This window comes from Benincasa hispida, chromosome 2, assembly GCF_009727055.1.
Source record: "Benincasa hispida cultivar B227 chromosome 2, ASM972705v1, whole genome shotgun sequence".
NCBI lineage: Eukaryota > Viridiplantae > Streptophyta > Magnoliopsida > Cucurbitales > Cucurbitaceae > Benincasa > Benincasa hispida.
Genome location: NC_052350.1, coordinates 13,080,004 through 13,093,103, shown reverse-complemented (window position 1 = coordinate 13,093,103; position 13,100 = coordinate 13,080,004). Strand labels below are relative to the sequence as shown.

The following is a 13,100-nucleotide window of genomic DNA, read 5'->3' as shown; positions in this document are numbered from 1 at the left end:
CAGTGAACATGGGGCTTAAACCCTTATAGTGGTCCATAGCTCTTTATCTGAGTGGTCTATTGCGATAGACTTGATGATACATAGCCATTTATTTGGGTGGTCTATTGCGATAGACTTAATGGTCCATAGCCCTTTGTTTAGGTGGTCCCAGTACAAACTTGATGGATAAGACTAAAACCCTTAAATGATCCATGGCCCTTTCTTTGAGTGGTCTTGATATGGACTTGATAGATAATTATGAAATCTTCATAGCTCAGTATTTGAGTAGTTTGTCTTTGACAGACTCGATGAAGTTGGTCCTAGTACAGATTAGATGATGAAGTCTTCATAGCTTAGTTTTTTAGTAGTTTGTCTCTAACAGGCTTAATGAAGCCTTTGACGTGATAGTGAAGGTGTGTTCGCCTTCTATGATAGAGTTTAAGGGTCTCTTTCTAGAGCTTTCATGGTGACCTCGAGGTTTATGTGCATGGCCTTAATTAGCACACTCTACACCGCAAAATCAAGAAAAACTCTAGGAGTGAAACGTGTTGTAGGGTGATGACTTAAATTAGGCAAACGCAATATGCGATGCATGTCTTAAGTTATGCGTTGGTTCTCATGCATCTGTGGTCATGCGATGGAATGAAATATATGCGTTGACCTCATATGCAATGACCATGCACTCTTGTCACAAGTTTTCTTGTGCTCTTGTCAAGTATAACGCGAACGCAAGTTTCTCGAGTGATTCGAGGTCGAACTCAGGGACTTGTAGCTAAAGGGTATGCGGTAATGTGTTTGTGGTTGATAAATAAAAGAATGAAGGGGGTTATAAGCTATAAACTACTCCTACTTCTAACTAACAGATTAAACGGTGGGAATATGACTGAGAGGTAGAGACACGACAACGGTTGACACGTAGTAAAATGCATGGAAAAATAGATAAAAAGGTGAGGATGTCTTCATCACAACCTTAAGCCTGACCGCAAGGGTAACCCCAGCCAGCGTAAACCTATGCGATCATGATATACACACCCGACGCAGATGCACGTGATGTGTAATAGCAAACGGAACTTATTCCTAAGTCTCCATTATTGCTTATGCGATCTTAATCTAGTTCTCTCGAGCCTCGATTCTAACCTAGCTCTCTCGAGTCTTAGGTTCTTTCTTTAGACTCTCTCTCGAGTAGCTCTATAGGGGTGAATGGACACATACATAAGACAAGGTAATCACATAAGCCTGGCTGACGTAAGATTATTCCTATTCCTAGTGAACACTTGCTTACAATGCTTAATGCAACAACCACTTACCCTCCCGGGCAGTTAGTTGTTGCTGATTCTACTCATGGACAAGCATTGTGTCCACTTATAGACAACCGTTGCTACAGGTTCACACTAAGCAAATAAGGTTTTCTCACAACACTCGCGCAACGCACACCTCCCGGTGGTTTGCTACATGCTTCATATCCCTAATCCGCATGATTAAGTATGTGATACTCTAGCAATGGAGATGAAGATGGAATTGAAGGAAATGTAGAAATGTATTGATCACAAAATGTATTAATTCCTTAAGCCAAACTGTAATACAAGACAACGCAAGAAGATAAATGGAAGGACCAACTGGAAACAATGTCTTGCTTCCAACAGATGTGAGTCAAGGCTGCCGGTGGTGCCATGGATGAGCGATGGAGTCGACTCTCTCGAGCTCTAACTCCAACGAAGGCTCTGGTCATCACTCGGAATGGATGAAGGAGATGAAGAACTCTCAAGCTATCTTCTCACACTTTGATCTAGATCATAAGGATCCGCTCTAAGGCGGGGAGTCTCAGGCGAAAAACCTTGGATAATTTAAAATTCTGCTCAACGGCCTCTATTTATAGAGCTTGATCGCCGACAACAATAATGGACCTGCTCTGAATTTGACACTCGCGGCATGATGGTTCTTTTCTAAATCTCTGCTGCTAACGGCGTGGTAGGTGAAATGTCAACATCACCTTTTGATACTCTCAAGGTATGCGTCCATGTTTGCATTTCACCAACCTTGCGGTTGCCCCTCTATTATGGTTATTATCTGTAGCTGTAATCTCTTTGCGATGACCGCATTCGCTTGACGGCCGCAACTTCTATGTGATGGACGCATGCGGTTGATGGCCGCAACATCCATGTGATGGACGCATGTGGTAGATGGGTGCACATCTATGCGTCGAGCATATGCGATCGCGCATGCGATCGTCTCCGCGATAACCTGGATCCTGCGTATGCGATCGATTTCTGCGGTTGCTACAAAAATAAACAATTGAACGCATAATAACGCATAATAGTAGGTTAGCTGAGATTCTTAATGTCGATCGACGCCAACTCGTTTTCTCATGAATTCCTAACATATTTGTCGCATATTTTACTTAATAGCCCTCATAATTCTAGTGAAGTTGTTGCCCTACTTCACTATACAGCAATTCAAATCATTAGAAATTGGTGTTTAAGTTTGATCTTCTATCTTTGCTCAGAACAGTATCTTCAAATAATTTGTTTTTTTTTAATCTTGCTGTAGCAGTCATTTGTGGGAGATTATTGGAAATGACTTTTGGGCTTAGGCCCATAGCAAAAGTTAAAAGGAAATGGGAGAATGTTGTCCCACATTGGAGAATTAAACAATGCCTAAAAGGTATAGATACCAAGACATGTTAGAGGTGATTCCAAAGTGTGGTCACGGTGGAAATATAACCCTTTCACCACTCACGTGTGCCACCGCCATCATCGTTCGTCTGATCGAATGGGCGGGTTTAGGTAATTGCGCCTGCGTATAACTTTTTTTTAAACTGATTTTATTATAAAAAAATAAATAAATATTTGAATATTAAATGAGATTCATTATTTTGACTGTTTTCTTCCCATTCAACGCTAGTTGTATTGTATTTTTCTTCTTCCTCATAAACCCATGGTAAGAGATCTATAATCCATCTATTTGTATTCTGATTTTCGATCTTCACTTTATCTGTTCAAAGCATTGTCTTGATTCCAATCCATTTTCCTACGAGTGCTTGCCTGAAGTATAAAAGTTGTGTTTAAACTTTGGGAGCAACCGACAGTAGCGATTGGCACCGAGGTTGTACCAAAATTTCTTGAGGGAAATGGTTATTCCACGACGATACAACTTTTCGACATCTGCATCTAACAGGATGAAACAAACATAAGCTTTTTAAAAAGGTGAAATTGTTAGCAAACAAAGTCTTAATGGTTAATATTGACTAAACATGTATTCATATAGTCTTTTTTTCAAATCCGACAACATGCCAAGGATAGATTATTATTATTATTATTTTTTATTACACCAAGGATAGAATTCAAACTTTAGACAATTATGTATATCTACCTTAACGGCCTGTGTTTGCTTTTAATTTAACGCTGTGCATATGGTTCATTTAGGTTTTTTATCTATTAATTGACAAAATGCTCAACAAGTCGATATGTCCGAGTGGTTAAGGAGACAGACTTGAAATCTGTTGGGCTTCGCCCGCGCAGGTTCGAACCCTGCTATCGACGATTCTTTATAATTTCATTTTTTTCCCCCTTCTGGGTTTCTCGATTACAAATGAGGTCTAGGGTTTAATGAACATCAGATGTGTGACTGGAAGTTGGAATTGGGGATTTAAAAGATCTCGAACTCTCTTTTTACAAATTCGGTTTATTGCCGATTGCATTCGCAACACAGGAGCATCTGTTTTTTCTTCTGGAATAATATGATGGAAGAGAAGCCCACTAATGTTTTAGCTCTTCCCCAGACAACTCAAGAGCTTGCAATGGAGGGCATCAAGCATCTTGAAGAAACCATAGAATCCGCTTTCCAGATCCTCTACTCCATGAATGATGAGCTCTGCAATCCCACATTATGGTCCACCACTTCTTCAACGGTAACAACGGCTACTTCTGGTTTAGCAATCGCCAGCCCAAATGGTCCATCTTCGCATTCTGTTAATGGAGTTGTAAACGGCGACGCAAGTTCCGAAAGCACTAGCCATCATACCGACTCCAGCAGTGGCGGAGGCAGCGGTAGTGGGGGAGCCCTTGAGGAGGCCCGTGTTCGCTACAAGAATTCAGTCCTTGCACTTCGTGCTATTCTTGCTGCAATTCCCAATTCTCAGAAGGTAAAATTACTGATTGATCTTCCAATTCTTCATCTAAGTTCATTAGCCAGTGTCTCTCATTTCGAATTTTATTTTATTTTTTTTTTGGATTCCCCCACGGTACAAAATGCTTTGTTGAAAGCATGAAATGTCTGGAACATGGAATTTTCGTACTCAATTTCAAACGAAAGCATAAAATTCTTCCTGAATTTGTAGATTGCAGATGCTACATTTGATCTGGTTTTCATTTTCACTACTGCTGATTGATGCGCGGACTTACTTCATGTACTATGAATTTGATACATTGCTAACTGCATCGACTTGTTATCCACTTATGCGGATTAAGTGATTCTAACCAGAGACTCGTGTTCATTGATAGGCAACAGCATATGAATCGGGTACGAGTGGTTCGCCTGCAGACCAATCTGAAATTGATAAGTTGGAACAACACCTCTCTAGTCTCAGAAAGGTATTTTATTGTATCTTCATCTTGTGAATTCATGTCGGTAATTTATTTTTTCTTCAAGACATTTTGGATGCACCTGAACACTTCCTTTCATTGAATTACCACCTGTTAGAATTTTCAGGCTTAGATTTCGTGAAGGAACCAAATACTTCTGGAAATAATTTACTTATTAAGACTTTGAAGTCTACTTAGCTTCAACGACGAACGATGTATTGTTACTTCTAGATATATCTCTAGTAAGATTTATTATAATATATACAAATATTGCTGAAACTAAGAAGCTAAGCTTTTAAAAGAATTCAAGGGGTGTACCGAGAATCAATGTAAGGGAGTTAAAATAAAAGTTAGTAAACAGTTAGTTACTTGTTAGTTAACTATTATTCAACCTACTTGTAATCAATTTTCCTATTAATAAAACACTTCTCTCTCTCATTTGGAGAGAATTGACATTGATTCAAAAATTAGAGTTTTGGTTTACACCAAAGTGGTATCAGAGCAGCAACATCCTCGGATGAACGGTGGGAGGAAGACACGTGCATCCAAGAGGCAGAGATGATGCTCTAGCGCTAGTTCAAGAGGTGGAAGACACCCCCACCCTCTCTCCAAGATCCACCACGCGATGCTTGTTGTTCGTGAAAAGCACCTTGGAAGGAATCCAAGGAACGCTGAATAATCTTCAAGAATCTATGGCAATGATCATGAGAAGAATGAATGCAATGTTGGCACCAGCCAAAGTTGGGGAAGAAGCTCCAGTTTTCAATCAAATTTGGGGAAGGAGAAGAGGAAGAAGTGGCGTTGGAGGTCGAAGAAATTTCCAGTTCCATCAAGAGAACTTTCAAGAACAAGGTCCAAGAATCCATAGACCGCTCCAAGAAGAACCAAGAAGATGCTCGATGGTGCAAGAAAGGCATCAAGAATTTCAAGATTGGAGTTCTTCGAGCGAGGATCACTTAGAATAAGAGTATTTTGATGCAAGAAGAGGTCGAGAAGGCGCTCAGGGAGATTTTTATGATTTTAAGATGAAGATAGACTTACCATTTTACAATGGTAAGCGTGATATAGATGCATTTCTTGATTGGATCAAGAACACGGAAAACTTCTTCGATTATATGAATACTCCGTAGCACAAGAAGGTACGATTAGTAGTTTTTAAATTGAAGGGGGGTGCATCCGCATGGTGGGATCAATTGGAGGGAAAGCGTCAACGACAAGGCAAGAGACCTATTCAAACGTGGGAGAAGATGAAGAAGTTGATGAAGGAGAGGTTTCTTCCTCCAAATTATGAGCATACCTTATACAAACAATATCAAAATTGTAGACAAGGCTCTCGATCAGTGGTTGATTTCGAGGAAGAGTTCCATTGTTTGGGGTAAGAACCAATTTGGCTGAAAATGAACAACTCTTGATTGCAAGATTCGTTGGAGGTTTGCGTATGGACATCAAAGAGAAGGTGAAACTTCAACAATTTAATGTGTTGACTGATGTGATTGCATTTGCCAAGACTTGGAGGAACTTAATGAAATGCGATCTAAGAAATTTTCGAGAAAGAACCTGTGGGAGACATCTTCAAGCAAGAAAGTAACTTCCTCATCCAAAATCATTAATCAACCATCTTCCATGTCCTCGGCCAAAGAAAAAGAGAAAGATGGCTCGGAGGGAATGACAGAAAAGTCCACAGAAACAACCAAGAAGAAAATTCAAAACTCATATAATCGACCCTTTTTGGGTAAGTGCTTCCAATGTGTCCAAGTTGGTCACTTATCTAATGAATGGCCACACAGAAAGACAGTAGCTTACATGGAAGAAGGAGATGGAGAAGTCCTGACTGAACAAAGTGAAGAAGAAGAAGAAACAGAACTCATTGAACCGGTGATGGAGATGGGGTATCTTGTGTTCTCTAAAGGATGCTAATCACTCCCAAAGGAGACTCAAACCCTAAAAGACATTGCCTCTTCAAAACACGGTGTACAATTAATGACAGTATGCAATGTCATTATTGACAGTGGAAGTAGCGAAAATTTTGTCTCCAAGAAGTTAGTGGGCAACCTTGAATCTTAAGGTGGAAGCTCATCCAAACCCCTATAAGATTGGTTGGGTGAAAAAAAGCGACAAAGCCCAAGTGAAATCTGTACCATCCCTCTTTGAATTGACAGTAGTTATAAAGACCAAATAGAATGTGACATCCTCGAAATGGATGTTTGTCACATACTCTTAGGAAGACCATGGAAATATGATACTCGAGTCTTGCACAAGGGGAGAGAAAATACTTACGAATTCCTTTGGATGGGCAAGAAAGTAGTTCTACTTCCATCGAGTAAGAAGAATAATGAGGGAGTTAAACAGAAAAAAGAGGACAGCAACTACCATTTTACCACAATCAGTGCAGAAGCTTGATGAAGGAAAGAGAGGCCGTTGTCTTAGGACTTGTAGTTGCTGAAAAGTCCAAAGACACTCAAAATGGTGAGGTGCCTCCCTCTCGAAATATAGAAACTTTTTGATGAATTTCCTCATCTAAAAGATGAACCGAGGAACTACCACCCTTGAGGAATATCCAACACCATATTGATCTAATTGTGGGAGCAACGTTACCACACCTTCCTCATTATCGAATGAGCCCAAAGGAGTACAAAATTTTGCATCAACATATTGAAGAGCTCCTAAAGAAAGGCCACATCAAACCAAGCTTGAGTCCATGTTCAGTGCCCGCTCTATTTAGTCTAAAGTAAGATGGAAGTTGGAGAATGTGTGTATATAGCCGAGCAATCAACCAAATCATAGTGAAATATCGTTTTCCAATTCCAAGAAACAGTGACCTACTTGATCAACTTGGAGGGGCAGTGATTTTTTCAAAAGTTGATTTGAAGAGTGATTACCATCAAATAAGAATAAGACCGGGTGATGAGTGGAAGACTGCCTTCAAGACCAATGAGGGACTTTTTGAATGGCTTGTTATGTCATTCAGTCTTTCGGATGCTCCTAGCACATTTATGTGATTCATGAACCAAGTATTACACTATTTTCTTAATAAATTCATTGTAGTATACTTTGACGATATCTTGGTTTATAGCAAGAGCATTAAGTAGAACTTACAACATCTTCACAAATTGTTTCAAGTTTTGACAACAGAAAAATTATATATCAATCACAAGAAGCGTCGCTTTCTTAGGAAAGAAAGTCTTCCTAATAGGCCACAGTCAAATCAGAATCGATCCAAAGAATTAAGCTGTCACTCAATGGCCCACCCCAATTTTGTGAAAGATGTCCAAGCATTCCTTGGCTTGACCGCCTTTTATAGGAAATTTATCAAGAACTTTAACTCTACGACAGTACCCTTGACTGATTGTCTAAAGAATGGGAGCTTCACTTGCGGCCCAAAACAACAAAACAGCTTTGAAAACACCAAGAACAAACTGAGCAGCAGCCATGTTTTGAAACTACCAGACTTCTCCTTACCTTTCGAAGTGGCAATGGATGCTTGTACTTCCGGTATTGGAGCTGTCCTATCTCAACAAGGCCACCCACTTGAGTATTTTAGTTAAAAACTCAATCCTTCAAGGCAAAAATGGAGTACATATGAGCAGGAATTATATGCTCTTGTTCGTGCTCTCAAACAATGGGGAGCATTATCTTCTACCCAAGGAGTTTCTCCTAATCATAGACCACTTTTCACTCAAATACTTATAATATCAAGAGAATATTGTCCGTATACGTGCACGATAGATTTTGTTTATACAAAGATTTGAATTCGTGATCAAACATCAATCAGGCTAAGAGAATAAGGTTGCTAATGCTCTTAGTAGAAAATGGTTGATTCTAACTACTTTAGCTACAGAAGTAACTACATTTTCTCACCTAACAGAATTATATGAAAATGATCAAGGCTTTGCTGATACTTGGTACTAGTGTACTAATTTCTTGAATGCTGAAGACTTTCTTATTATGGACGATTTCTTATTCAAAGGAGAGCAGTTGTGTATTCCTTATACATCTCTTCGAGAGCCCTCTTAAAAGAAGCTCACTCCAGAGGTTTAGCAGGGCATTTTGACCAAGACAAAACGTTTGAATTAGTATCCAATCGACGGCCAAACTAAAGTAATCAATAGAACATTAGGAAATCTTATATGATGTTTAAGTGGTTCATGACCAAAGCAATGGGATTTGTCTCTTGCTCAAGTGGAGTTTGCTTTCAATAATATGAAGAATAGATCAACAGGAAAATGCCCCTTCGAAGTAGTATACACTCAACCTCCTAGACTCACATTTGATCTTGCCAATTTACCTTCTTCTGTAGATATTATTCTTGAAGCTGAAAGTATGATTGAAAGAATAGAAGAATTGCATTGAGAAATTCATGACCATTTAGAGAAGACCACGGAGTCTTACAAGGAAACTAAAGACAAATCAAGGAGAGAAGTCAATTTCAAAGAAGAGGACCTTGTAATGATCCACCTACGTAAGATAAGATTCCCAACGGGAACTTACAACAAGCTGAAAGATAGACAATTTGGGCCTTTTAAAATCATACAAAAATATGGTTCGAATGCTTATCGCATTGAGCTACCGGTTGACATTCACATCAATCCAGTATTCAGTGTAGCAGATTTGAAAGGACTTTGTCCCTGATGAATTCCAATTAACTTCTTGATAGCCTCAAGGTCGAGTCTGAATTTTAAGGGGGTGGAATATAGTGTACCGAGAATCAATGTAAGGGAGTTAGAATAAAAGTTAGTAAATAGTTAGTTATTTGTTATTCAGCCTACTTGTAATCAATTTTTCTATAAATAAAACATCTCTCTCCCTCATTTAAAGGGAATGGATATTGATTAAAAAATTAGAGTTTTGGTTTACACCATCAAGACAACAATTCTATTTATCTTCTTATTTGTTTTATCCCAGTATTAATCTAAGGAAAGATTTTGAAACTAAGAAGACGATTGAGAAAATCAAATATTGTAACTAACAACATTATGGAGGATACATCATATAGATATTATAGATAATATGCTTCTTCCTTCGTCTTATTTTTATCCTTTGTTAAGGTCCTTGAAGTGACATTTTATTTTCCCTTCAACTACTAGTTCTTATATGGGTCCTATCTGCGGTGTCTTTGCAGGAACTTGTAGTTAAGAATTTGCATATCAAGCTTCTGATAGATCAACTACGAGATCTTGTTGCAGATGTATCTACATGGCAAAGTCCTTGTTCTGTCTGAAAAAACGTGACTAGCCTCGAGTCCCCTCACTAATTGAGCTGTTGAAATTTAAAATTGTGATGCTCTGTTTCTTGAAAAAAAATGAGCTGTTATTAGAACGTATCTTTACATATCTTCAATGAAAGTAGTGATTATACATTTGCCATTGTCACTAGATTGTTAATATAGAGGAAGGCTCTGATAAATCAAGTGCCACGAATAAAATGTTCGATTTTCCCATTTAGGAGCTACAGTATGGGAGTTGACAATACAACTTAGAAAATCTGTTAACTCTTATAATGAACGCACTAGTGAGTAGTGATTACTTGAGTTTTTCTTACAAGTCATCTACAAAAACCCTTTAGACACTCTTTAATACACGTGAATGCACACAAAAACAACAATATAGCTTCAGCGTATGAAACATAGTTACACTTGCTCTCAACTCCTAAAATCTAGCTTGTAAGGGATAAGAATTCATGTAGCCGTGTAGGTTTTATACCCTCGATGAATGCTTTCAGTTGTGGATTGATGATCTTGTAGTAAGGGAAGATCTCATATCCACAATGGCAGATTCATCAGCACCCAACTTGATGGCCTCTTTGCTTGCTCTGATGAACCTTGAAACAGCTCCTCTAGTGTAATCGTGTGCTTCCTTCACCGTCATCTTCTCGCTTATTTCATTAGGGAAACTACTCAGGAAATGGTCGCCGTTCAGAACAGCAGCTAACTGTACAACCTCGCTCTGAAACTCAGATAATCCACTGTTTTCATTTGCTTCTGTCTTCCTCAAAGGTGTCACTTCAGGCAAGGTTACTGCAACAAGTGTACGGGAAATTAACAACAAAATATAATTTAAATTGGGAAAATGTCGATAGAGATTGATGATACCTGGGCAGTCGGTTCGTGGCGAGTTTAGCTGATCAACAATGTCCTCGAATGTCCCGGCCCAAGCATCTCTGTGAGTCAGGAAGTTAGAGGGGAGATTGAATATTTTCTTTATGGTAGCAGGGATTGAGGAATGCTCAAACTCAGAGTTTGAAGTTGGACCCTTTGGACTGCTTATTACTGCAAAAACAGAGATTTAGAGCTATAAACACACCCCAGAAGAAGAAATAGCCAAACAATCAACTCATCAACTCTGAGTTTAATACATAGGCCATTTGTGAGTATACTTTGCTTATGTTAAGAGATGACTAGAAGGTTCCATTTTCAAGAAAAACTTATCTTACCAGTTCCTTTCTTAATCCAAGGCGAGACCATGATTGTTGGCACACGAACTCCAAGCCTATCGAACTTGAAGAAATAAGGAGCAGGGCCAGTGTTTCCATCAGGATTAGGGACATTGACAAAAGGAGTCTTGACATGGTCAAAAAATCCACCATGCTCATCGTAAGTTATTATCAAAAGGGTTTCATTCCACTGTGGGCTAGCCCTCAGAGTCTCGTAAACCTCTTTCACTAGCTTTTGCCCATTTGCAACATCATGAGATGGATGATCATCATTTGCAGGCATTCCCACAAGATCAAAATACCGTGGCTCAATCACAGTTAAGCTGGGGAGTTTTCCATTTCTAGCATCCTTTTTGAACTTCAAATCATACTGATGAAACTTGAAAATGTACTTCAATTTCCTCAAGTTTCTATAGAACAGAGTAGTGGGTATGTTCTGGAAGTAAATTCCAAAGTTGATACCATTCTCATGTAGTGAATCAAAAATGGTTTTCTGGGGATAACCCATAGCTAATTGCTTCTTCACATGGCTTGTTGAACCATGAGAAGTTGCAGAATAAACAAAGAGTCTATTTGGTTGAGTTGGGCCAGGAATTGAAGAGAACCACCTATCAAACACTGCAAATTCACGAACTAAAGCTCCATAAATGGGCACAGCTTCAGGCTTGAAGCCTTTCATGACAGTTTCAGAGAGATTTGGTGACATTGAAAGAGCCTGTTCCACAAAGCCAGACATGGAAGGAATGGAATTAGAGCCAAATACCTGCTGCAACACGTCTTCAAATGAATGGCCCGGATCCGGATCTACAAACTCGGCATCATCAGAGAAGCAAATCGTTTCAGGGTTGGGATTCTTTGTTGAAACAGGGTTGCATTCGTCTCCAGTGACGCCATTGATTTTTGGGTTGATGTATTTCTTCATCCATCCAATCATGTGATCGAAGGAACGATTCTCCATAACCAAAACCACCACGGTTTTGATGGGTTGCTGCTGGAAACTGGGTCGAGGAACCCATGAGAGAGTGAGAAGAAGGAAGAAAATGGAAGGCAAATGAAATGGGAAATTGCCTCGTCGTCCTCTCATTGTTATCACTGCGAGCAGTGGGAAGCAAAATAGAAGAAGATAACTCTGCCAAATTTACTCTTGAGATTCCAAAAGAGCATTTAAAAATGGGGAAATTGGATTGTGGATGAGAATGTTACAGAGAAACCCCACTTTAAAAAAAGGCAAAATCCTCTGGCTGTGACTTAAGAGAGAGAGAGAGAAGCTAAGAGTGGAGTGTAGCAGAGAGAGAGGAAGAAGAAGTTTCTGGTCTTGCGCGTTTCAGAAACAGTGCAGTTAAAGTAAGGAATCAATAAAAGGTGAAGCGCAAAATTTGAAAATTGGGTCTCTGCCATTGTTTTTGTTAATAATCTAATCCTTCTCGATCGCATTTGCGGTTACAGTTTCCTAATGAATTTCTATAATTTAATTTCTTCATACATTTTTCAAAAGGTACTGAATGATAATTTAATTCAAATAACCACTCAAATTAGACTTACAAACGGAAGTTGGGATTACTCCACATATTGTAAAGAAAACGTCATATTATTTATTTATTTATTTTCAAAAAAGAAAAAAGTCAGTATTTTAATTATTTTGGAGTTGGGATACCACTGGAGTATAGAGAAAACTTAGAGGTCCCAATCAACCCTATAAGATATACTATAACTTTTTTGAATTTGTACAAATTGTATAAATTCAATTGCGTTTCCTAAAAACTAAAGTCTCTTGAAATAAATCACTCTTATCTCTTGACCTAACCAACGCAAATCATGGAGCAACGAGGAATCAAAAGCTAAAAGAGTGGAGAATAACTTTGTTCTTTTTTTATTTTGCATCATTACTGCACCACTCCCAGCTTGAGTCACTTTTCAAGCTTTAAGTTGGAGATAATGGTTAACTTTTTTTTCTTCTTTTTTATTTCAGCAAATCAGTGCAGCCAATGCCACTTTCTCACTTCTTTAAAATTGTTCCCATCACTCTCAAACCAAAACCGCCCCTCCCTCCCACTATCACTATCACATGGCATCTTAGAATTCCTTCATTTATAGAATCTCAATCTACCAACA

At 38.8% G+C, this 13,100-nt stretch overlaps 2 protein-coding genes and 1 non-coding gene across 3 annotated transcripts; 2 read left to right on the top strand and 1 right to left on the bottom strand.

Moving 5' to 3' along the window:
* The first annotated feature begins 3,436 nt into the window (after positions 1 to 3,436).
* On the top strand, positions 3,437 to 3,518 carry TRNAS-UGA. Its single transcript has one exon. It is a non-coding gene; the product is annotated as a tRNA-Ser (tRNA).
* A 33-nt stretch (positions 3,519 to 3,551) lies between these two features.
* On the top strand, positions 3,552 to 9,915 carry LOC120071369 (mediator of RNA polymerase II transcription subunit 30). Its single transcript, XM_039023612.1, has 3 exons — positions 3,552 to 4,120; positions 4,479 to 4,568; positions 9,679 to 9,915. Exons 1-3 carry the CDS (start codon positions 3,716 to 3,718, stop codon positions 9,775 to 9,777), a joined length of 594 nt encoding a protein of 197 aa, XP_038879540.1. The 5' UTR covers positions 3,552 to 3,715; the 3' UTR covers positions 9,778 to 9,915.
* A 116-nt stretch (positions 9,916 to 10,031) lies between these two features.
* On the bottom strand, positions 10,032 to 12,433 carry LOC120071368 (non-specific phospholipase C6). The gene is made up of 3 exons (XM_039023611.1): positions 10,989 to 12,433; positions 10,648 to 10,824; positions 10,032 to 10,572 (listed from the first exon to the last, which is right to left on the bottom strand). The coding sequence occupies exons 1-3, from the start codon at positions 12,070 to 12,072 to the stop codon at positions 10,274 to 10,276; spliced, it is 1,560 nt and encodes a 519-aa protein (XP_038879539.1). The 5' UTR covers positions 12,073 to 12,433; the 3' UTR covers positions 10,032 to 10,273.
* Between the last annotated feature and the right edge of the window lie 667 nt (positions 12,434 to 13,100).